The sequence below is a fragment of the Alternaria ethzedia genome, assembly GCF_023757985.1.
Source record: "Alternaria ethzedia strain BMP 0044 chromosome Unknown scaffold_1, whole genome shotgun sequence".
Lineage (NCBI taxonomy): Eukaryota > Fungi > Ascomycota > Dothideomycetes > Pleosporales > Pleosporaceae > Alternaria > Alternaria ethzedia.
This window is the reverse complement of record NW_026056194.1, coordinates 1,303,806-1,327,479: the sequence shown is the minus strand read 5'-3', so window position 1 is coordinate 1,327,479 and position 23,674 is coordinate 1,303,806. Positions and strand designations below refer to the sequence as shown.

Genomic DNA, 23,674 nt, shown 5'->3' with positions numbered 1-23,674 from the left:
CCACCGCGCAGCACTGCACGCCCGTCCTCTTCACGCCGCTCCCTCGCTGCGATTCCGATGCCTACTTGAGATCGACTTGTGCGGCATCTGCCCGAACCCGAACCATATCTTCCGATTCGATACAACACCCCTCTTACCGCGTGTATACTTTTAATCCCCCTCCACCATGACCACCGATGCCGAGCCCCTCACCGCGGGGCTCTTCGACGATGCCTCCGCGCACGACAGCGCCCCCCAGACTTCCGACGAGCGAGCCATGGACAAAGACGAAGCCGACACCTGCCGGATATGTCGCGGGGAAGGCACCGCCGAGGAGCCTCTGTTCTTTCCCTGCAAGTGCAGCGGTAGCATCAAATACGTCCACCAAGAATGCCTGATGGAATGGCTGTCCCACACCCAGAAGAAGCACTGCGAACTGTGCAAGACATCCTTCCGCTTCACCAAACTATACCACCCCGGCATGCCGAATCGCATACCCACGACCGTCTTCGTACGCCGCGCCGCTCTCCACGTACTCAACATGTTCACAACCTGGTGCCGAGGGGTCCTGGTGGGCGCCGTCTGGCTCTTCCTACTACCCTGGTGCATGCGCGTCGTATGGCGCAGCCTGTTCTGGGTCGGCGATGGTGGCTGGTCACAAGACATGTTTGCCGACACACCTGAGACGTCAGTAATGCCCGCGACTGGTAGAGGACTGGCCCCTAGCGATATCGACTTGATACGCTCCGCACTCGATACCGCCAAGAGCAGCAACTCGACTGTGCATGTGGCAAGTACCGTCGGGCCCATGAAGATAACATATACTCCAAACAATTCCACGACTAGCGAATCCATCCTCTGGACCTATGCCAAACGAGTCTTCTTCGGGGTCCCATTCCCCTTTTCCCAGCTTGCACAAGCCGACAGAATAACTACTCATGTATCTGTCGTTGACAAGAACGGCACCGTTTCCAATACTACCTCGGACCACCTCGGTATTCGTAGTCCGTCGCTACTCTCCGATGTCCCCTTCTTCAACTGGTTCCAGTCTCAAAGCGCCAATCGCTTTATTGTTGACGTGATAGAGGGGCAGATCATCACTCTACTCGTTGTTGTGGCGTTTATCCTTGTCTTCTTGATCAGGGAGTGGGTGGTCCAGCAACAACCTGTCATCAATATGGTTGCCCTCGGTGACAACGTTGCTGCGCAGAGGGCTGCCATCATAGAAGAGGAGGCTCTCGTTGACAACGTGGTCGTTGATGAGGGCGAGCTGGAAGACGCTTTAGATGCTTTGGATGCTGAAGTGGCTGGGGAGGCTGCGGATGCGGAAGAAGCTCATGAGCCTGAAAATACTGACCAAAACGAGCCAATTGCCCCTGGAGACTTCACTCGCGAGAATGATGAGCCCGAGGCTGCTGAACCTACGATACGCCGCGTTCGCCGGTCTTCTTCGCTCCGCCGAGAACGCGACGAGCTTGTTCGCAACATAGTACGCGAAGGCCTCTCCGGTGATTTGAGGTCGATGATGCAATCGGATGATCTTGTGGATGCCTATGACGATGGATTTCCATCCCAGAGCTTTAACGAGGCTATTGAGCGAGCAATGATGGAAGACGGCGAGGCTAGCAGCTCAAGCTTTCCTGCAAGAACCTCGTCACTCCACCAACCTTCAGGCGTAGCGCCAGATCTTGAAGGTTCCGAATCGTCTTCATCTTCGCACAGACCAAACATGCCAGCACGCGATAGATCCTTCATCGCGACAGAAATCCGTCGCGGCCTAGAAGAGGGTAATACATGGTCTTTCGAGAACGTACCACAATCGTCAGCTTCCAACGAGGAAAGTGCTGAAAACGTACCCGAATCGTGGGAAGACGACGACAACGCAGACCGAAGAGCCGATCAAGGACCCGAGGCTGCATCGGACCACGAACCGGGTAGCGAGCACAGCAGTGGAAGCTGGCAGCAAGTCCCTGAGGCTGTAGAAGATGACTCCGACCAAGCGCTGGAAGGAGAACATGTTCACGACAAGGGTAAAGCTAAGGCTGTCGACGCCAGTGTGGAGGATAATCTACCCGAGTCAACGTCTTCTGCACAAAGCAGTTCCACTCATCTAGACAACTCAATTACGGTCGATACTACCATTGAAGTCGACAACAGCAGTAGCCAACCTGACCAAGACTCAACCACCCGCGAAGAACAGGAGCATTCTGAAGTGGGTCAGCAACACCCGGACGACCAGCCTGCGGTTCCAGCCAACGCACAACCAGCAGCGCCTCAACCTCCACAAAATCCAGTGAACCAAGTATTGGACTGGATGTTTGGAGACATAGCCCCGATGGCTCAACCTGTCGAAGAGGGAGGCAACGATGAGCATATCGTGCGCGATCTTGCAGACGAAGCGCCTTTTGTGCCCTTCTTGGGGAACGAGCCGCGGGATCATGGCAATGCTGCGCCCCAAGATCCTGAAGTTGCTGCTGCTGCTGCACAAGCTGGCATAGATGTCAACGACCAGGAAGCGATTGAAGACGCTGAAGACCTGGAAGGTATACTTGAGCTCATTGGTATGCAAGGGCCTATTGTCGGTCTTTTCCAGAACGCCCTGTTCAGTGCCGTGCTGATCACCTGCACATTGGCGTGCGCTGTATGGGTTCCTTATCTCTGGGGTAAGTTCGTCATAATAATGGTGGGAAGCCCTATCGAACTCCTCAAAATCCCTCTACAGGCGGTCGCTGCAGTAACGGACTTCATAGTCGACGTCACGCTCTTCCTCGTAGCTGGTACGACGTACTGGAGTTCTTATGCCATCTCCAGTCTGGTCAAGCTGTGTTCCTTGGGGAAACTGTCTCAAACCATAGATGGTCCACTCCGTGCAGTATCTACGCCAGCATACTCCCTTGCAGAGAGTGCAATGGTTCGTATTGGCAAGATGTTCATGGACTCGCCATTATCGTCTCAGCCCAGCTACACCCAATTCACGCTTAACGCACACGCTTCACTACGAAGCCTGCAGAACACGACCTCATTTGCGCTCAATGAAACGAGCAGCTTTGCAAACGCCATCATCGAGGAAATTTCAGCAGACTCGCCGCCCAAGCTTGTGCTGAGGGTCCTTGGACGCCTTCCCTCGTTGATTCAAGATATCTTTACGACGACCTACGGCCAGTGCAGCTCTCTGCTCTCATGGCTTTGGACGGCCAAATCGTACAAGATCACCATTGATCTAGACTCGAACAGCAGCACCGCTGCAGCATACACTGCACTGGAGCGATGGACGGCGAGTGACCGCCTAATCGCAATACTGGCTGGCTATGGGTTCTTCGCTTTTCTTGGTGCGATATATCTCAGGCGCGGCACACCTTTCAGCTCGTCACAGCAAGGACAAAGGATCGAACGCATTCTTTCTGATATACTACAACAAGCCGGAGGTGTGCTCAAGGTGATCCTTATCATTAGTATCGAGATGTTGGCATTTCCGCTGTACTGCGGGCTGCTTCTCGACTTGGCCATGCTTCCACTATTCCAGAACGCTACGCTGTACAACAGGTGGCAGTTCGCGAGAGAGAGTCCATGGACATCTGGATTCGTGCATTGGTTCATCGGTACCTGCTACATGTTCCACTTCGCGCTCTTTGTGTCCATGTGCCGCAAGATCATGCGCAAGGGTGTGCTGTACTTCATCCGCGACCCAGATGATCCGACCTTCCATCCTGTTCGGGACGTCCTAGAGCGTAGCGTTACGACTCAACTTCGCAAGATCGCCTTCAGCGCTCTTGTGTATGGAGCACTCGTTATTGTATGCCTTGGCGGTGTCGTATGGACCTTGAGTCGTGCTACTACCAACGTCCTGCCAATTCACTGGACTACCGAAGCACCATCGCTGGAGTTTCCGCTCGACCTTCTCTTCTACAACTTCCTCACGCCGGTCATCATCAAGTTCTACAAGCCTAGCGAGGGTCTGCATGCTATCTACAAATGGTGCTTCCAGAAGTGCGCTGGATTCCTCCGCCTTTCCAACTTTCTCTTTGGCGACAAGGTCCCTGCGCAAGAAGGCGATGATGGCCGATACGTTCGTGCACCTGCTTCCGATCAAGCTCGCATTCCCAAGGGCCAACCTGTCTTCGTCGAAGTCGACCGCGACAACGTTCGCAAAGATGGAGAGAATGAGGGCGGAGTGCACAACTCTGATCTCGTGTCGATGGTATTCATCCCACCATGGTTCCGCGTGCGCATTCTCTGCTTCATCGTCACGATATGGATCTTCATGGGTCTATCGGGAGTAAGCGTAACGATCCTACCACTACTCTTCGGCCGCTATCTCTTCTCACTCTTCCTCCCGCCAACCGTCGAGATGAACGACATCCATGCCTTCTCCCTCGGCGTCTACACGCTCGCCAGCATCGGCTACTCCGCCTACCACGCCTTCAAGTTCATCTCGTCGCTCAATCGCTCCATCCCAGATCCCATGTCCACACTCCACACCATCGCAGCAACCACCTCGCGCGTCGGTGGCCGCGCCCTCCGCTTCTCATACGTTTGGGCAACCCTCATCTTCGCCATACCTTTTCTCTTCGCCGTCCTTCTAGAACTCTACTTCCTCATGCCCCTGCACGCCTACCTTGGCCCCAAGGAACCCCACGTCGTCCACGTCATCCAAGACTGGACCCTCGGCTTCTTGTACTCTCGTCTCGCCGCACGCCTCGTCTTCGCGAACCGCAATTCCCGGCCCGCACGTGCGTTCAAAGCTGTCATCAGAGATGGCTGGCTCTACCCCAACGCCAAGATCGCGACACGCTGTTTCCTCATCCCCGTGCTCGCGCTCTTCCTCGTCGCTATTGCCGTTCCATCCAGTCTGGCGTTTGTCACGAGTCGAACGCTATACCGGAATGCAAACGAAGCAACAAAGAATTTACTCTGGCGCTTCAGCTTCCCGGCTGTGGGACTTGCTTTGGTGGTTATGTGGGCATCCTCGGCGGTTGTCAGGCTCCTTGTGAGATGGAGGTTGGTCGTTAGGGATGAGGTTTATCTTATAGGAGAGAGGTTGCACAACTTTGGGGAGAGGAAAGCGCCCGTTCAGCCTGCGTCTGCTGCTACTCCTACGGTGGGCGTTGAGGGTGTTGATGTGGGTACGCAGACTGCTTAGTTTCGCGGGGTCGTCGGTTGGTGTTGTGTTGTTTTGCGTGTAAGAGTGGAGTTGCTGCATATCCTTTTCATTATGCATTTGCTTTCACTGGGTGGATTAGAAGACATGTCAGTCGTTTTGTCAGCGGGCTAGCCAGATAGCCAGTTAGCATGAATCTCACGCTGCTCATCCTTGTTACATTCATCTACACTCCTGCCTTGTGAACTTGGTCTTCTGTCAATTGGTCCATCGACTAACCTCGTGGTCAACTACGCATGATGTGAAGCCACTCCGCCGTTGTACAAATTCCCTTCTAGCACGCATGAAGATACGAAGCCCTCGGCTGCCACCCTCCCTCAGCCATAAGAACCTCTCCAAGAACTCTACTGATCCGAAGGAGATGCCCGTCGCGCCCTCTTCCCGCAGCGATAGAAACACCGGCAGGCATGCCATTCATTCCCATAAAAGCAGGTGTATGTACCACTGGCACATGCAGACCCTGGATTAAAGTCAAACTCGTTTATATCTACCACCTGTGACATGTCAACTTACCGTCCACATCGTATTGAACACCGGACTTCCCATATCCCCAAGTCCCACCGGCGCCTCATTCACAGCACTCGGCGCGATGATGACGGAATACTTGGTCGCTATCGTGTCGAACAGCGTACGCAGATGAGCGAGTTTATCCAGTGCCATCTTTTTCTCTTTATCAGTGTGCTCGGAGTGGTTTTCTACTAAACTCTGGATCGAGACGTTCAAATCACCCTTGTGCGAACGGTATTCTTCGCGGAAAGCGAGTGCGGTCTCATTGTCGATGATTGCGTTTTGTAAGCGCGTTAAAGTGTCTGCGTTGCCAAAGTCATCCGGTAGTGACATCTCTTCCACTCTTACACCGTGGTTTTGCAGGATGGCGGCTGTTTTCTGCATGGCATGTATAGTACCAGGGCCGGCATGTGACCACATGGGTGTTTTGACAAGAGCGACTGAGATATCATCCAAGTATACCTTTCCCGGGCTCTGGTCGTCACAGAGGGAAAAGACATCTGCTAGTAACTGCAGATCTTCGATGCTGCGAGCGAAGAAGCCGATGGTATCGAATGTAGAAGAAACAATCTTTTGCCCCAAGGTTGAGATGGCGTTGTACGTAGGTTTCATGGCAAATGTTCCACAGTAGGCTGCTGGTCGAATGACGCTTCCGCCTGTTTGTATGCCCAAGGCAAGCGGAATCTGCATATCGGCTACGGCGGCGGCGGAGCCGCTTGAGGAGCCGCCTGGGGTTCGAGATGGATCGTGGGGATTGGTGGTCGGAGGCCCTGAGTTGGTGATGGTGAACTCAGTCGTCGTTGTCTTGCCTGTGGGAGACGTCAGACATAATTTATTAGAAAGGTGGATTGACTAGCCGAATATTAAGGCTCCTGCAGCTCGCAGAATCGCAACAGCCGATGAGTCGAAGCCAGATTGATGTCCTTTGTATATCGGTGAGCCATACTGGGTGGGCATGTCTGAAACTTGTCAACATCTAGCATGCAAAAGACTTTGCCTTATGACCTTTCGTGTTCATCACGTCTTTGATACCTATCGTCACTCCATGCAGCGGTCCTCTCTGATTTTGTGGCACATGATCAAGTTCTCGAGTTCGGCGTAGAACAAGCTCTTGATCTGGCGTTTGCTCAGGTGAAGTGCTTTATATGCGCAGAGCAAGACTCACCGAGATGGGCCCATGCCTTGACAATATGGTCCCGGTCGCGGATGTGGCCAAGAACAGATTGCGCATAGGTCTCAACTGTGATGGTATTGGCTTTGAGCAAGTCCAGTATTTCTACTGCGGTCAGAGTGTATAATTTAGGTAACGTTGACATAGTTGGTGACTATTTGGAACAAGAATATCCTAGAAAGTGGTAGAGCACGGAAGAATTGACGAGCTTCTGCGATAGTGTGCATGGCCGATCTGTATGCAAGGGGATGCCGAACTCGCTAACGATGCAGATTGATGTTTGCACTCAGGAAACGAAAGAGCCCAGTGCAGATTTGAGATGTTGTATTGCTCTTTTCCCATAGCGCCGTATCTGATGCAAATTGTACAGTAATACATGGTATACACACGTGCGACCGTCGTTCCCGGTAGGGACCGTCTAGAAACCCGGAGGGTTGAGTCGTTGACTGACTCTCGTCCATTTTGGCACCTCTGTGAACTGTCAGCGACCGCAAATTCAGGATGTACTCCACCGCAGATGCTTTTAGTTCTCCCTCTGCCGCCACCAAGCTTTGTCCCAAGATACTAGAAGCATGCAACTTACTGTGTATTCCCTTTCGATACCTCTTCACCTTACGGTCGAAGACGGTGTATTTGTCCTTGGGAAGCATCTCTGCCTCGGTCGGCATCTCCATCTTCCAGCGCTCCACCTTCTTCATGCTCTGTCCCATGCGTCGTAGTGCGGTATCGATTGTGCCGACCACAGTGTCAACGTGCCGTAGGCGCTCGCGCTGCCTGTACTTCTGATGTCTGGATAGCCGCCATGGTATCTTCCTATAGTTTTGTCAGCACGGCCTGCCAGATATCGAGTCGCAACTGATAGAAGGTGCATCGGAACGGGAAATGTGATGGCGACGACGAGCAATTGCGCGCGGGTGACAGTTCGGGAAACGCAGGGAGTCGCACCATAATAGACCACCCGATAGCGGGTTTGTGAGGCGGAATGGACCGAACATGGTGAGGTGCTGGGGTTGGCGATGCTAGGCTGCGCAATCGACGTCGCGATATTCTTCGAAAGGCACTCCCGCGGACTTTCTTGGCAGACATGCCGATTAGCGTGGGGAAGCTCATCGACACACCCCACACGTTGCACAGCTAAACACCAAGCTACACTTACGACGATACGAATTACGAATTACGACGCAGTTATTTCCGACATCAGTAAGAGTGGAAAGACTGTACTGGGCTATATCACGCATCCTCGCCTGAGCCGCACGGCGCACACCAAACACTCCACACGTATACCGACCGACTTCCCCATACCTCGCCATGTCGTACACATTCTCCATCCTATCGCCTCTCGATGTCCCCCTATTCACACACGACTTCGGTACCTCACGGAGCGGCGGCACCGGTGTCGCGAACTATACCCCCGCCGAGCGCGCCCTCGTCCCCTTCATCCTGCATTCGTCCCTCGATATAGTCGAAGAAGTACAATGGGGCCCTTCTACATCCAGTGGCTCCGCGCCCATGTACCTTAAGCACATCGACAAATACCAGAACTGCTTCGTGTCGTGCTGGATCACCGGCGGCAACACACGCTTCCTTCTACTCACAAGACCACGCGACGAAAGTCTGGGGCTGACGAGTGGAGGTGCTGGAGGCGCGAGAGGAAGTCTAGCAGGTGGAAGAGCTGCTCTGGGAGGAGGTGCTGGCCTATACAACCCCAGCAGTCCAGCCACGGAAGAAGCTGTCAAGAACTTCATGGTCGACGTATACGAGGCATGGGTCAAGACTATCATGAATCCCTTCTTTGCTGTCGGCAATGGCGAAGTCATCAAGAGCCCGGTGTTTAGGCAGAGGGTCGCGACTGCCGCGAAGAAATATCTATGAAGGGAGAGAAATCATCACGGAATCACCGATTCAAGAATGGAGACGACCACGGGTCGAGGACCCATTTCATACCCGGGTGCACGGTGAATGGCACAAGAGCAGTCTGGATTATTGCCATCTGATTGGAGAGTATCGGCAACATAACTGCTGAAACGTCTCACTTCCACCTCGCAGCGACGCAAATCTGAGACAAGGAAGGCAGCAACGAGAGCCTTCGAGCTAGTTGCGAGCCTTTGCACTGAGCAGGTGTATGGCTACTCATGCCCGCGAGGCTATTAGACCTAGCCGAAGTCGACCTCGCGCTTTGTATGGGTTATGATAATTGGGAACAGGAGGCTCAATATCCTGAGAGTCGATGCGATGGAGTCTCTGTCGCGCACGCATCTTTTGATAAGCACTGTACTGGACTAATATATTGCATTGGGCTTGCGCGCAGCCAATTCCTCTCTATATAGCATCCTAGGTCACAAACAGCTGCTAGGTCAAAAGTGGATACTCGTCGTTTGCGTCTCGGCGTTCCGTTTACCTATTATTCAAGGTACCCTACCTGCAAGCCTAAGCCATGAACATAGAGGTCTTACCTTACTTACGCATCCTCAAAACTGTGGTCACCATGAGTTGCGCCTTTACCTTGGTCCCGTTTGTTATCGCGCAGATCTCTCACTCACCTTCACCTTGTCCAAGCTGGTATATCACCACTCCATCTACCCACCTTCTCCCGCTCGCAACGAAATCTCTTACCTCACAGTATTTAATATCTTTGCCTTGACTTCAGCGCGTTGCGACTCTTAGCATGGCATCGAAACCCCCCGAGGTCAGTGCTGCAGACAAACAGTGGCTCACTTTCCGACAAAAGCACGAAGCTGAACTTAAGGGCTTCCAACGGTATGCGACGGAGTCTTTTGCCAAATTTCAAGACAACGTCAACAAGGAGCGAGCAATTATTCTCGCAAAACACCAGAAAGAAGAGGAAGAGTTCTGGAGCAATGCCAAGGCGGCAGCAGATAAGGAGAAGAAGAAGGTTGGCACCATGGCTGTCGGGTCTAAGACGGGTATCCAGAGTCAAGCAAACCGTCGGGTAGCTGTTGCACCACCGAGAGCTGCTCCCACCATCAAGAAGACGCCGGCGCCCAGAGCCAAAGCGCCGTCCATATCCAAGCCAGCGAGCAACACAACCACACCGCTAGCAGGACCCAGGAACAAGAAAGCCGCTGTCACAATCATTGATCTTTGTTCTGACGAGGATGACGATGAACCAGTATTACTCAAGGAGAAACCTGCTTTACAGATAGCTGAGCAAAAGCCTATCGCGAAAGACCCTCCCGGCTTGTCTGGCAAGATCGGAAATGCGGTAAGTCGGCAAATCCTAAAAACATTCTTGTCCTAAGACTAACTTATATAGAATACGTCGGAGCCAGAACATTTGAAGCCTGAACACAGTATCTTTACTCAGCAACCCCGACACCCACTTATACAACCGCCCGCGCTATGTACAAGTAACAGTAACACTCCCGGTATGCACGTCTCGAACTCCGTCGCCTCTCAGCATGCACCGGCAGCTGTCCTCAGTACACAACCGAACCTGGTCGGGGGCGTGGGTTTTGGCAACTGGGCGAACGTTCCTCGCATGCCAGATGCCCGTCAAGGAACAGCATTCAATCGTGGAGGTAGACCATTGTCGGCTTCCTCTCCGTGGGCTACCCCCACAATCTCTGCCTCACAAGGCCTACAATCGACGAGCGGTTTCGCTTCTTCGAGACTCTCTCAAGCCCACCAGCCAGACAAGTTTCAATCGCAACAAAGTGTAGGGTACCAATCAGGCCAGTCATCGATGTTCCGGGAATCAGCTTTCCATGGCCTTCCTCGAGACGACCACGGATATTTGCGAAAGGAAGGCCATGCTTACTATTTGCATGGCTCAATCGAGTCTTCACAAGACCTTGGGCGTAGAGACAGATTCGGTCCTGATTCTGTCCCGAATTATGCAACCAAAAACTTGGAGAGCGACCTTCGTAATTCGGTTTCGAATGGTATGGACACGATGATGCATGAAGCTCCGCGTAGTAAGCTTGCTGTCTTCGATCTTGTAGTGACTGAACTAACGTATACATAGCTCCAACAAGACCACAGCAGCACACTCCAAACATGCTTCCATCACCTCAAGATACTGGTCTCGTATCCACTCAAGAGAGCCCTCGCACCCCAACCGAAGAGCCACTTACCCCTACCACTCCTAAGACGCCCAGCTTCAGAAGGCCGTTCCTTCCAGCCAGTGCCACCAAAGACAGTGTTGCGGTTGCTAGGGGTGTTCGGGCTGGGTCGCAGGTATCTACCTCTACTCCTACTAATCGCGCCTCGAGTATTTCGCAAAGTCAACGCGATGCGTCAGTCGTATCGCATACTTCTTTCTCTTCCCGTTCAGGCAGAGGCAAGCGGAAGGTGGTGGATCTCAGCAGCGATGAGGAGAGTGACTATGCCCCGCCGTCTGATGATGAGGAGCCTAGTTCCCCTGTCATGATGGACGATGCTCCTGAGCCTATAAAGAAGCAGACATCTAGGCCGGCGACCAAGAAGGCTAAACTTCCTCCACCACTACCACCAGCTCTTGCCTCAAAAGGTGTGTACAACAAGGGAAAAAATGGCTTTGGCTTCACGAGCTTGCAGAAATCGAAACCCAAGGTCAACAACCAAGCTGATGTGGCATTACCGACTACCCCACCGCGTATGCCCACCAGAAAGCCTCAGCCGACGACACCATCTACACCGACGCCTGCGTCTCAGAAGTCCAAGATCGTCACGTTAAAGACTCAAGGAGCAAGCGTATCGCGCTCACCTCGAAAGGCCAAACTTGACGCGTCTGCAAAAATCACCCAGCTCAGCGAAGCCGAGTTGCAAACGCGGACCAACATTGCTATCGACAAAGCAAATCAGCGCGAGGAAGCAACAGCTGCAGCTGGAATCTTCGAGCAAGTCAGAGGTGGCATGCGAGCCATGTCCATCACACCGGCGCCTAGCACCGCTAGCAACGCTGCAGAGGACGTAGAAATGCTGGCCGACGTTTCAGACTCTGAAATCGCATCTCCAAAACACGGCGCTGGATTGAATTCATGGACAGAGTCTCGCTTCAATGGCGACAGATATCTTGCCAAGTCTCGCGCTGCTCGGCCCATAGTGGAAGACGACGACGACAACGACGACGATGACCCGGACATCAGTAAGTACAGCGTCATCGACGGCGTTATTGTGCATGAGACGGATCGAGAGAGACTGAGACTGACGCAAGAGCAGGAAAGGCTTATGAGATCAAGAGGGACAGACGGTGGCAGTCGCGCACGTGTAGTGACCGCAGTTGAAATGCCGGAGTATGCTCAGGGTATGGCCGGGCAGAGTGGGAGGCGCGCGAGAAAGACTATGAAATGAGAAGCATGGGACTGGAGCCATGGGGATACGCCTTGTACGATGTACCTTAAATGGGACACCCATATCGCAAGAGCGTCTGGAAGTGGAGATATCTCTTGGAGGGCAGGATGTATCGAAGTATCCGTATCTTCGTTTACTCGCATGAAGTCGCGATATGCTTCGCACTAGCTACACTTCTATCATTCATCGAAACTCTGTACGGTTCATGTTTAGCTAGTGGTAACAAGAAGCTGGTACACAATCCCAAATGGTATCACACTTTAGCCAATCGAGCATGTCATACCCATATCTCTTGCGAGAAGGCAAAACGAACAGCCCCCCAGCTAGCCAACCCATCATCCACTGCTTACTCACAGTCAAAGCATCCAGATCACCACAGACTGCAAACAAGGAAATGACGATGCGCTGCAGCTTATCAAAGCCACCGAATCGGCCAGACACACTAGTTCGGTCCCCGTTCACGCACCTGCAACCCCACTCTCCTAAGCGCATGACAGCAACCACTTCCTAGAACCCGAATCTCGACGCGTCCAAAAGTCTCATCTACAGTAGTATGTAGTAAACCTCCCAAGCAGTTGTCAATAGTAAAAGGCAAAGCTTTTTTTTTTTTTGCCCCGCAATGGTTAAAATACTAGCTCATTAGCTCACGCGACCAGCCAGTCAGCCTCATTCACTCAACGGCGCTGGACACTTTGAGGAGAAAAGAGGACGAGCTCAATCAACCATCCTGCACACGAGAGAGCCAAGACGGGGAAACGAGCATCAACGACGCAGCAAAAAAACGGTCGGCGGTGCTTATACTTTCAACGGTCTGGCAAGTCGCGCCGAAGATTAACGTTAACGTTAAGTTAGCTGTTTTTTAGTGCCGGAAAGTGGGCGTTACCAACTTGTGACTGGCTGGCTTTGGGTGCCCGGAGTTTTTTTTGTGAGAAAGTGGAGTAGCTAGCTAGTCTAGCTAGCTTAGCGACATAGTTGGTTCGGATTAGTTAGTTCGCGCTTTTCTAAGTTGGCAGACTTGCAGTGGAGAAGGTCTTGGGAGTTCGGTTCTTCTTGGTATTAGCAATCGGGGCGGCCGTGAGTGGATAGGATGATGACGAGAGTCTTTGATAGAGGTTGCGTAGGCGTGGAATTGGTGTTGTGGAGTATTGGATCTGGGATACTGCGAGAAGGGATCGAAGGCGTCGATTAGAAAGTGAATTGTTGCAGGTAGAGTGCGCAGACGGAGAAAAGCATCTGTTTCACACACGAGTATACCAAGAGCCTTGGAACTGCCGTCAGCGCGAAAAGCGAACGATATGTCAGCCCATCTCTGGTTTAGTTTTGACAAGCCAACTAGGCATATCCCGCCCTGTGTGACATGCCCTCCAAGCACCATCGCTGCAACTTCGGAGAGTTTTTCTTACGTTGCTTTGTGGAAGACGGAGGGAGGGGGCCATTTCCGACTACTCCTAGGTTCGTAACGGTTTTACCGTTTTCGACACCTTTCGGGGGGGTTGGCAGCAGTTGGGTTGGTTGGGGTCCTTTCCGCGCGTACCTCGTCTCGCGTGCCACATGCCACATGCATGCATGGGTAATTTCGGTCTCCAACGGCCAGCCGTTCCGGCAATCGTGTCTAAACCGCAATCAGCCTGTTCTGCCCACACACCCCAACAACCGTCGGGTCGCATCGCGTCGCACAACATTGCATTGCGTTGCAGTCGTGTGCCTGGCCTTCTTTGATACCCTGCCCTGTTGCGTGCGGTGCGCCCCCCCTCGCCCCTTACTACCCACACCTTACCCACCCTGAAAAGCAAATCATCCTTGTGTGCCTGAGCTGGGTAGTCAGGCACCAGGCACGCAACGCGTAGACATGAGTGGTATTCAGCCACGCGAGACCAGGCTCTCCCGGCCTGTCACCTGTCCGCCTTCCGCTTTGCGAACGTATGGGGGAGGGATGTCCCTAGGGGAGAGTAGGTCGACCGAACGACTATCGACGTGATTTATTTGTCTCGGACAATATCACGTCGAGCATGCATGGAAAGGCTTGCGTGCCGTGCCGCTGTAAGTGATCGTGAGTGGCTACTGAGCGGTTCATGTGGGTTCTCTTCTCGTTCGGTGCTTTGAAGGATTGCGGGCGAACTGGTCAGCTGGCTGCATCTGGGATGCATCCTCCGGGTCTCTCTCGATGATACACAAAACGCCTCTTCCAAGGTTTGGAGGAGGGCAATTTACTCTGGACTTTTGCCGGGCTGTAAACACTCGCAAGTAATCACTTAATGTCAAACTGCATGTTCGTTTTTGAGATGTCTATTATATGTCCAGGGTAGCAACAACTAGCCCATCTACCGAATACTCAAAAAACATGCGCAATATAAACATATCCGAAGACGCAATCATAGCCGACAAGACGCCTTCCTCATGCCATAAACAGCGTCCTGAGTCATGCTTTTAGACGCTCCCTTGTCTCTTTTTACCGCAGACGCCAAAGTCCATTCGCACAAGAGATGATCGCTCAACACGCTATAAACAGACAGGAAAGAACAGACCGAAAACCGACCGAGTATGTCGCAAGAGATCATAACTTGCCGACGGGTATCAAGACGGTGGTGAGTGGCCGAGAAGTATCGAAAAGAGAGAGAAGCAGCCATCGGCAGATGAACGACCAGTCTGAAACCCAATACAGCCATGATGAAACATGGGTGTAAGCAACAGCCGGGCCTGTCGCGAAGGATTTGGTGCCGAGTCGAAAAGGGTTGTCAACCCCGGTCGTTCGTAGGGGCTCCCTGCAAGTGCCGAGAAAGTGGGTCAACGGGGCGGCTGCCTGCAACCAGGGCATCCGTTTGGAGCATGTGGCCTGAGACTTCTTAAGGAGAGCCATCGCGCCTCGCCTTCTTGCTCTTCTCGATTCTCTCGTTCCACCGCCTCTTTCCAACGCGAGTCTCGAAATGTGGGGCTACTTGGGTCACATCTTGACCTTGGCCCATCATGCTACTTCTCATCTTGTTGCGGTAGGCATCAACTGTTGATAAGGTTAGTAAAACGTTCTTCTTCGTACCGAGCCATTGACTTACGAGACTTTTGCAGAAACAATGTCCTTCCTGCGAAAACACGACTCTGGCTCCAGCTCATGCGGTAACCAAGATCGTTGAGCGTAATCTCCTTCGACCGCTTCGCACGAGTAAGACGCGGCTTCGGCACACGAGTCTCGCCATCCAGCGTTGGAACAGGCACAACAGTAGAGCCAGCCAGAGGGAAGCTCGGGTCGCTCTCAACATCGGGCTCGTCAGCAAAGACCTTGCTGCCACGAGGGCTGGCAGGTGGAGAGGTCATTTGCATGGCGAAATAGCTACGAGGGAATACCGAGTTGGACTTGCGGTAAGAATCAGGCATTTCCTCCATCTTGACCGTGTCGAGAGTAACTCGCACGCGAACCCTAGTTCCTCGTTGCGCATCATCTACAAGGATGAATTTGCGGCGCTTCGAGTCAGGTAAGTCGCCAAACATGGCTAGCTTTCGCTCTTCTTCGTCTTGCTCTTGCTGCTTTGAAACGGGCACACCCGCTGCGTGCGATGGAGGCGGAGGGTGGCTCAGGCTGTCGTGGATCGGCGGCATGCCGCTGGAGCCTGCGACGGAGTCGCTCGATGGGTAATTCGGGTAGAAGCTCTGAGCGGGCCGCCCGTCGGTAGGTGATGATGATTGACCGTTTGGCGCTTGGTGATGGTGAGTGTGTGATTCCCCGTATTCATTGGCTGTACACAAAGAGAGTTAGCTTGCACGTCCAAACATGTCTCTACTTCCCGTCCTGCGCTGCTGAACCAAAAACATGTGTAACTATGGGGTGGGTATATATGCAAGCATGCATGGGGCAGTGGTATCGAAGGGGTATTACATCAAGGAGTATGTAATGTACATGGAGAAAGAACGACAGAGGTATCATTTAACAACCAACAACAATTGCGCCTTATCACATCACATCTGGTGAAACATACCGCTAACGTCATCTGGTCCTCCGTGGGGCCCTCCAGGTCCATCATGGTGATGGTGCATCTGAGGGCCGCCCATGCCCATGTTCGGTTGTCGGGGCGGTGCTGCTAATCCGGCAGAGTTGGGAACGCCAGGAGCACCTGGTCCACCTGGTCCAGCCATGTGGTTACCATGGTTAGCCGATTGGGCTTTCCTTGTGGTCATCTTGGCCATTCTGCGCACGCGTCGGCTCCTTAGTCGGGGGTCTTGGTTGCTGTTCCTCCAGCTGTCGACGGCGCGCTGGATGAGACCACGCTTTCCGCGAAGGCAAGGGTTCAACTGCGCCAGTGCCCAGCCGACGGTGTTGCATTCAGTCTCGTAGTGAAGACGGTTGCCCTTGTATTGATCCTTGGCGCAGCAAGCGCGAGGGTATACACAGTTCTCGGTCTTGAAGTCTTGCGGCAGCTCGTCGACATTGATAGACTCGACATCGCAGCGGATGGTGTACTCCATCTTGACCCTGTCGCGAGAGTACTCAAACGCGATCCATTGCACACCATTCTGGTCTTGTCGCACAACAAGAGGAGTGGTGGCAGGAATGGGACCAGGCGCGGCATTAGGGTTGACGTTGGGTCCTCCGGGAGGGCCAGCGTGCATGTTGGGGGTGCCGACGGGAGGGCCTTGAGGCGGAGCTTGAGGCGGGCCGAGTCCTGACGGTGGCCGTTGAAGTGGCGTCTGCGACATGCGCGACTTGGGGCTTCCCGTCATTCCAGGAGTTTGGGGATGATGCTGCTGATGTTGTTGTTGTTGCTGATGCTGCATCTGCTGGTTTTGCTGGTGGGACATGAGCAGCGATTGCGTCGCCATTGGTTGCTGTGGCGCGCTTGAAGGGTGCTGCTGGTAGGGTGACTGTTGGGGAACTGGCGCCGAAGCGTAGGGCGTGTAGTACATTGATTGAGGCATCTGGCTGGGCGGTTGTCCATAGATTGGCCGGCCGTGCTGGTCGTGCTGTGGAGACTGAACAGATGCTGGTGAGTTTGACTGCGGGGTGTGGTATGAGATCGGAGGATAACCGCCCCTGTTCATTGTTGCGGCCGCCATGAGCTCTGGGGTTTCTGCGAATTGTTAGAATTCCATTTTGCGCGGGGGTATATACGACCGGGGCATCCAAGTCGAGGCGTCATTAATGCGCTGGGCGCATGGACAAAGGCGTGGTGATTTGTGTACACAAAAACAAAACATACCTGAGGACGAGTAGTTACTCGGCGCACTGTTGGTGCTGTAGGGGCTCTGGTGGTGCTGGGAGTAGTAGGGAACCTCTTGCTGCTGTTGCGGCGGTGGGGGGCCTTGGATCTGCTGGATGTAGGGCGATTGGTGCTGCGGCGGGCCCTGGGGGTTTGGGTGTTGTGGTGAGGGGTAGTGGCCCTGTGCAGGACTCTGAGAAGGCACCGACTGGTGGGGAGAGTCGGGATGGTGCTGGTGTTGATGTTGTTGATGGACTACACCAGGCCTAGGGTGGTGAACAGGAAGGTGACTAGGCGGTGGCAAGCCCTGAGCCGAGTGGGGATGATGCTAAGAAGACAGCCAGTCAGTAAGGCTGCTGGGGGCAAACAAAAGATAAAAAGCAAGCGTCGCCTTGAGGTGCTGTGGTGGTGATCGGGGCTGGGGGTGCAAGCAAGGTGAGAGGTGGGGGTGCGGGTCGCTGTGGTTGGCTGGGCGGCTAGGGTGTAGCGACGGATGTGCAGCAGCAGCGTGGTAGGCGAGGGGCAGGGTCTGGAAAAAGACAGGACGGTAGGGTATAGTTTATAGGATGGGAAGGGCAGACTAAAGAAAGCAGGGCGGGACTTCGCAACGTTGACAACACAGAGCGGACCAGCGGTGGGAGCGGAAGGCTGCTAGGATGGCAGGGATTCCGCTGCTGGTAGGCTGCGTGACAAGAGGCTTGGACTGGCTTCAGAGGAGACAAGGAAAGCTTTGGCAAGTGCGACAGGGGAGGCGGGTTTTGGGTAGCAGGGCTGCTTGGCGGGAAGGGCATACCATGTAGGCAGAGACGCGCCGGAGCTGGGGTAACTCGTTGTGTGTGGCCGCGACGTGCAGTGGCTGCTGCAGCATGCAAAAAGCGCGAGGGTGAAGCTACCAGCGGCGGTGACGGGTTTAGGGAAGGGTTCTGCGACGCGCACGACGAAACTCCAACGGTCGAGGGTGCGGCAGGGCCGATCAAGATGGGAGCGAGCGGAGGGTAGCGAGTGTATGGGATGATGCAGGTGGTCGAGCGTGCGTGGTAGGGGGTGCAAGGAAGCAGAGGCAACTCACCATCTTTTGCGACGCTACAGGCGCCGGGTCTTCCTTATACTTGCGGGCCCTATCTGGGATTTTTGGCTGCGACATTGTTATTATTGCGCGGTGGTAGACGTCGAAGGATCCGGGCTGCGAGGGTCCGGGCGCAGCGGTGGACGAGGGTTGGGGAGCGATGCAGTAGCGTGGCCTGCGCAATTTCACGCGCAGAGCAGGTGGCGCTAGCGACGTCTAGGGAAAGGCAGCGAGGAGAGTCTGCAAAGGCGGTGGGAGGGCCGAGGGTGGAGTCGGTCGTTAAATCAACCTGGAACAGCCACCTCCCTGCTCTGCTGCACGCTCGGACGGAGCAGCTGTTTCGAGCGCCCAAGCCGCGGATGCGAAGGGGCCGGGATCAGGGATCGCCGGCGGAATAGCCCTGGTCGATGGCGATGTCGTCGCGGAGGGTGGGTGCTGCTACTGCGAGGATGGAGCTGCTGTTTGATGGAAAAGGCGCGTCGTCTTAGACTCTTCTTGCTGCCCGCTGTCGCGTCCGGTGGAGCACGTGACGGTCAGGTTTCGGCGGGTGGGGCTTTGCTGCCCAGAGCAAGAGTCGAGCCAGAGCCAGCGCAAAAGACAGCTCGAGGACGAGCTAGCGGTTCCTTCGCGACGTGAGACTGATAGCAGCTGCCGTCATCGCCTGCCCATCGCGCCTGCCCGTCGCATGCTCGTCGCCCCTGCCTCGCTCGGCTAAATCCTCGACATGGCAGTCGCGACCCCGCGGTACCTCCCTCGCACCCATGGCACACCTGGCGTCTTAATCCGGCCTGCTATAGCTCGCACACGATGCCACCTGCTGCTTCTGCCATTTCATCTCGCCCAGGGCACACAGTGCTCCGCCCGCCGCTGCTCTGACGCGTCCTTCGAGTCCAATTCACCGCCGCTAGTCGACCGTTTTAGCAGTTGCACCACCCAGCCCAGCGCCCCGCCGTCTTGCACGCCATTGGCCCGTGGCGCCGGTGAGCAGACGCCCAAAACGGCTCACCAGCATGTCTCTTTGTGCCCCCAACGTCGCCCGCTGTGACTGGCCGATGCACGCCCGCAGCCTCCAATCGCCATCGAGGCCTGATCGGCACCGCCATGCCTGATGCTGCCACACGGAGATGCTTCTCGGGAAACGGGTCATGGGCTGCCTGCTCAAATCGCCGCTGATCGGCCCTGGGACGTCGGGTTCGCAACCTCTGCGGAGCCATGCCACCGAGCAAACTGCTGCTTCAGGGGCCGCATCGTGGCAGGACCGCCTTCAATGCGCCAGTCAGCCCTGCCATCCAATTGCTGCTGTGGCTATTCCCAGTGAAATTGCCCTCATGCTCAACGCGAGCAACACGCGTCGATAAACTCCGCTACAACATCCGGGCGAATAGCCGCTTAGCCCATCGCGATAGCAATACACGCCTGCAGCCGTCTCGGTGCATTTGCTCCATCGCTTCCGGCGTCAATTCAATGCTGTAATGCCGTGCCCTTCTCGGACGTCTCAAGCCTGCTTCTGCGCGCTTGTCCTCACGTATCACATGCGCACTGAAACACGAGACGCGACCAACACAAATATTCTTGTTCTGTTCGGCATGTCTCGCTGCCAGGCTTCGAGAAGATCGCGTTGGAAACAGCGCGCCGTTCCATGTTGTGAGCATTACCCTCCCTGTCACGATGATCGTGGCATGGGACCTGGGCTTGTAAAAGTTCCGAGCGAGGCGTTCGCAGTGCGGAGAAACCCTGGGAGCACGCTTGCTGGCCTTGTTCACGACAAGGGAGATAGGTCAGGTACCGAGCGACCATCAACTCTATTCTGACGCCGCCCGCTACATTTCGATACAACACAACACTTGGTGACTACCTCCGCCGCCCAACTCGCGACGCACAAGGGCGCGCGCATTCACTCTCCCACCGTCAGCATGCGCATCCACTGCGGATTTGGCAATTCAAAATCTTCACTGCCAACTTTGTGCAAGCCGAACTCCTCCTGAACACCCTCAGGCGGCGCCTCTTCACGCTTTGACGATTAGCCACGCTTGCACTAGTTGCACAAGATGTGGACATAGCCATGTCGATCTTGTCAGCGAAAACGATGCCGTGTTACATCGGGTTGCTCTTCTCACTCCACCCATATGTAATGATTAGCTGTGTGTCTCCGCAACGTGGTGCAAACACGGCTGACGGCGACGTGCATGACGGCCAAGGTCAGCTGGGGTGGCTCGTCGACATTCTCGCGCGTCGCCCGCCGCCAGGTTCTACAACAGCCTCCAACTCCGTTCGTGGTGTCGCTTCCATGATAACCGTTAAACAAGAACGCTCTGTTACGCCCAATATCGCGAGGGCGTCATGGTTGTTGCCTTCGCGTACGGTTATTTGGTTGACAGGCCATCGTTTTGGCCAACCACATTTTGCACACCGTTGTCCGCTCGCGGGAAGCAGGGATACATGCCTGGGCATCAACGGTCGACGATCACAAGGGACAAGGTGCGCGACGCTACCGTACATGGATCCGACTCGTCCCGCAAGTCTCTCGCTCACCACCAGCATTGCACACTGGATCATGCTGCACACCACCGCTACCACTACCGCATACCCCCGATTCGTGATTTCGCGCGTGGAAATAACGTCACATAAAGCTACCATGATATGCGCAGTGCGGTCGCAGGCCCCGATGGTTCATCTACCGAAGGTTCTCTGCTTATTGACTGACCGGGGAGCGATCGGCAGGTGAGCCCCATCACATCGAGCATTTTGACATTATCAAGTTTTCTCCGCTCGCGGCAGCTGTCGTGTGGAATAGGCTAGGCAGCTCTGATGGGCCTAGGCCTGCATTTGCTTATTGCAACTCTATCGGCAGATATCAGTCACATCCAAAGAAGCGATGCAGGAATGTCTATCAGATTGTGCGATAAGATCTTGATGCTGGTGATGCGAGCTCCAGTCACCCACCCGGTTGGAAGATCTCCAGGCCCCCTCGACCTTGCTTCCCGCATCCCTTGAGGGTCGTGGTGCAGCTTGGGTGTCTATCCGACATCTGTTTCCCGGGGTATATCATGAGTGGGCTCCAGGCAAGCATTGTGCCGAACACGAGTACGCGCCCAAGATGCCGCAGTGCCACAAGTTTCGCAATTTGGGAGTGAAGGACTAGACCTTCTCGTCCTGCTTTGAAATCGCTATTTCTCCAGCCGAGCCTTCACTTGCGAACGTTACTGCATAAGCGGCATTTCTGACAGGCGACAGCTTTGTGCTCATTGGCTCAATGAGTACTCTCCTTCTGCCGGCTTTAATCATGAGACGGAGTGATCCGTGCCATCCCAGTCGATATCATCGAGCTGCAACAAGGTCCGGCCGGTCTCCCGTCCTTTCCCTGTTCTCACCAGGCCTTGCGGCGGCACTGATTCGAGCGGACACTTGTGGAAAGGATTCGACATGGGCTGATGGATGCAGCGTCACGGTAACCGCTGTTTTCCATGATGTCAGTCAGCGCTAGCTCCCGATGCACTGCATCAAGCTACCACCCTACTGTGCGAATTGGCCGCCTCGGCTTACCAGCCATCTAGGCCCAGCCTCTTCGATATTCTCGATGGAGAAGCCACAACAACATACACATCGAAGGACGGTGTGATCCCGCGTTCTATGTATATCTGTTGCCGTTATCCCAGCAGCTTGTAACACATTGATTTAGTGACGCGTATGATTTATTTCTACAACGCATCTCTCCGAAGCGCGTGACTGGAATAGAAACAGCCAGTTCCATATGCGACCCACAACCGAGCCTTCTTGATATGCGCTTGGCAAAGTATCAGGAGATGGCCTTCTCGGTGGAATTCTTGGTGGCTGGGTTGTTGATATCATGCGGGTGCGTACTGCTGGCTCTATCTCGGCTCAAATGCGCTCGGTCATACATTCACCTTCTTCCGGATCTTACATGACAATGTCACTGGCGCCGATTTGGCTCACGATACCCGTACATGACTTTTCGGTCCACAAGCTGGTCGAGAGATTGCTCTTGGAAGGCATCAGTACGTGCGTCCATATTTGGTCCTAGAATCAGCACTGCATGAGATGCATTGCATTAGAGATTGGGACCATGCGAAGTCGGCCCTTCTGTCAGATGCAGTCCGCCCTACGCTGCAGAAAAAAATAACTTTGAGGCTTGCCTAACTGGAGCTGTGTGCGTACTCCAGTCGAGATACGACTTGTAATTGGCCCTTAGTCACGTTTCACGATCTTAGTATCCTTCTAGCGGCCTTCTGGAAGGAAGCGGTGACCATTGTGCTCGCCCAATGCTCCATGCTTTTTCGCGAACTCGAGTCAAGAGCTTTGACGCAACAGCCTTGCAATTGCATGTACGCTTGCTCTGTTCATGCGCAGTTTCCCATATCGTCATCTCAAGTCATCTCAAGCCATCTCAAGCCTGACTGGAGGGCCTTTGTCAAGTCATCTCGGCGCGACCGAGTATTGATTGATGGCAGAATTAACTGATCACGATCTGCAATCTCCTCCGTAAGCTCGCTTGGTGCACGTGAAGTGAACAAAGCGCCGAGCTCAGCCTCCTTTTGGTTGCATCTTCTTCACGTCCTTCTCCTTGCTGCGCATAGCACATCCAGAGCGCTGAACGCGACCACAAACGAGAACCGGAACTACATCCCCATGCGCCACGTGTAGCGTGTAACAGCAGATCGGACTCGAATAATCCCAAAGGACTGGTTTCACGACATTGAACCTAGTACAACAGCCCCGAAACTTACACAGACATTTCGTCACTCGAAATAGCTTTGGGACCACCACGTACCGCTGATACTTCTGCGCCTTCGGAACATGCGAAGACCTGCGAGCCGACGCATAGCGCATAGTTGTAGTGTATGCGATGCAATTGTCGGTTCGAAGATACCGAGATCTCATGAAACGTTGACATGTTCGAGAAGATGCTCAGACTGGTGTTTCACGATCGCGTCCCGCATTGACAGCCGGGCGCCTCCAAACTCAAACGATCGAGGCTAACATCTCTCTCGCCAACAGCCTTGTATTTCACCTAGGATCTGGTTTCCTGGGCTCCCTCGTCTTGTTTCAACCTGGTCGTACGACCTGGCAATTATGGATCGGTTGTCGCGCTGGGAGCATCTTGCCAGTCAAAGATGTCACAGTCCAGTCTCTACAAGCAGCAACATCCTTCTAGAATGCCGTTGGTGGGAACTCATCGGGCTTAAGATCAGGGTTTTCTGATTAACAGCACGTCGCATGCGCGTGCCGCTGAGAACGCCCTCATAGATAACAACAACCGGTGTGCCATTCTTGACATGCGCAGCGGAGGAATGCCC

At 54.2% G+C, this 23,674-nt stretch overlaps 6 protein-coding genes across 6 annotated transcripts; 4 read left to right on the top strand and 2 right to left on the bottom strand.

Annotated features, from left to right (window-relative positions):
* Positions 1 to 166: 166 nt before the first annotated feature.
* J4E87_000417 (uncharacterized protein) lies at positions 167 to 5,119 on the top strand (the record flags this gene model as incomplete). Its single annotated transcript, XM_049372074.1, has 1 exon — positions 167 to 5,119. The coding sequence occupies one exon, from the start codon at positions 167 to 169 to the stop codon at positions 5,117 to 5,119; it is 4,953 nt and encodes a 1,650-aa protein (XP_049238208.1).
* Positions 5,120 to 5,618: 499 nt separating this feature from the next.
* Positions 5,619 to 7,810, bottom strand: J4E87_000416 (uncharacterized protein; the record flags this gene model as incomplete). Its single annotated transcript, XM_049372073.1, has 5 exons — positions 5,619 to 5,624; positions 5,651 to 6,453; positions 6,810 to 6,920; positions 7,399 to 7,628; positions 7,761 to 7,810. 5 exons carry the CDS (start codon positions 7,808 to 7,810, stop codon positions 5,619 to 5,621), a joined length of 1,200 nt encoding a protein of 399 aa, XP_049238207.1.
* A 313-nt stretch (positions 7,811 to 8,123) lies between these two features.
* Positions 8,124 to 8,687, top strand: J4E87_000415 (uncharacterized protein; the record flags this gene model as incomplete). Its single annotated transcript, XM_049372072.1, has 1 exon — positions 8,124 to 8,687. One exon carries the CDS (start codon positions 8,124 to 8,126, stop codon positions 8,685 to 8,687), a length of 564 nt encoding a protein of 187 aa, XP_049238206.1.
* A 793-nt stretch (positions 8,688 to 9,480) lies between these two features.
* J4E87_000414 (uncharacterized protein) lies at positions 9,481 to 10,187 on the top strand (the record flags this gene model as incomplete). Its single annotated transcript, XM_049372071.1, has 2 exons — positions 9,481 to 10,038; positions 10,128 to 10,187. 2 exons carry the CDS (start codon positions 9,481 to 9,483, stop codon positions 10,185 to 10,187), a joined length of 618 nt encoding a protein of 205 aa, XP_049238205.1.
* A 645-nt stretch (positions 10,188 to 10,832) lies between these two features.
* J4E87_000413 (uncharacterized protein) lies at positions 10,833 to 12,107 on the top strand (the record flags this gene model as incomplete). Its single annotated transcript, XM_049372070.1, has 2 exons — positions 10,833 to 10,992; positions 11,110 to 12,107. 2 exons carry the CDS (start codon positions 10,833 to 10,835, stop codon positions 12,105 to 12,107), a joined length of 1,158 nt encoding a protein of 385 aa, XP_049238204.1.
* Positions 12,108 to 14,950: 2,843 nt separating this feature from the next.
* Positions 14,951 to 17,291, bottom strand: J4E87_000412 (uncharacterized protein; the record flags this gene model as incomplete). The annotated part of the gene is made up of 4 exons (XM_049372069.1): positions 14,951 to 15,105; positions 15,158 to 15,796; positions 16,076 to 17,077; positions 17,285 to 17,291. 4 exons carry the CDS (start codon positions 17,289 to 17,291, stop codon positions 14,951 to 14,953), a joined length of 1,803 nt encoding a protein of 600 aa, XP_049238203.1.
* Positions 17,292 to 23,674: the final 6,383 nt, after the last annotated feature.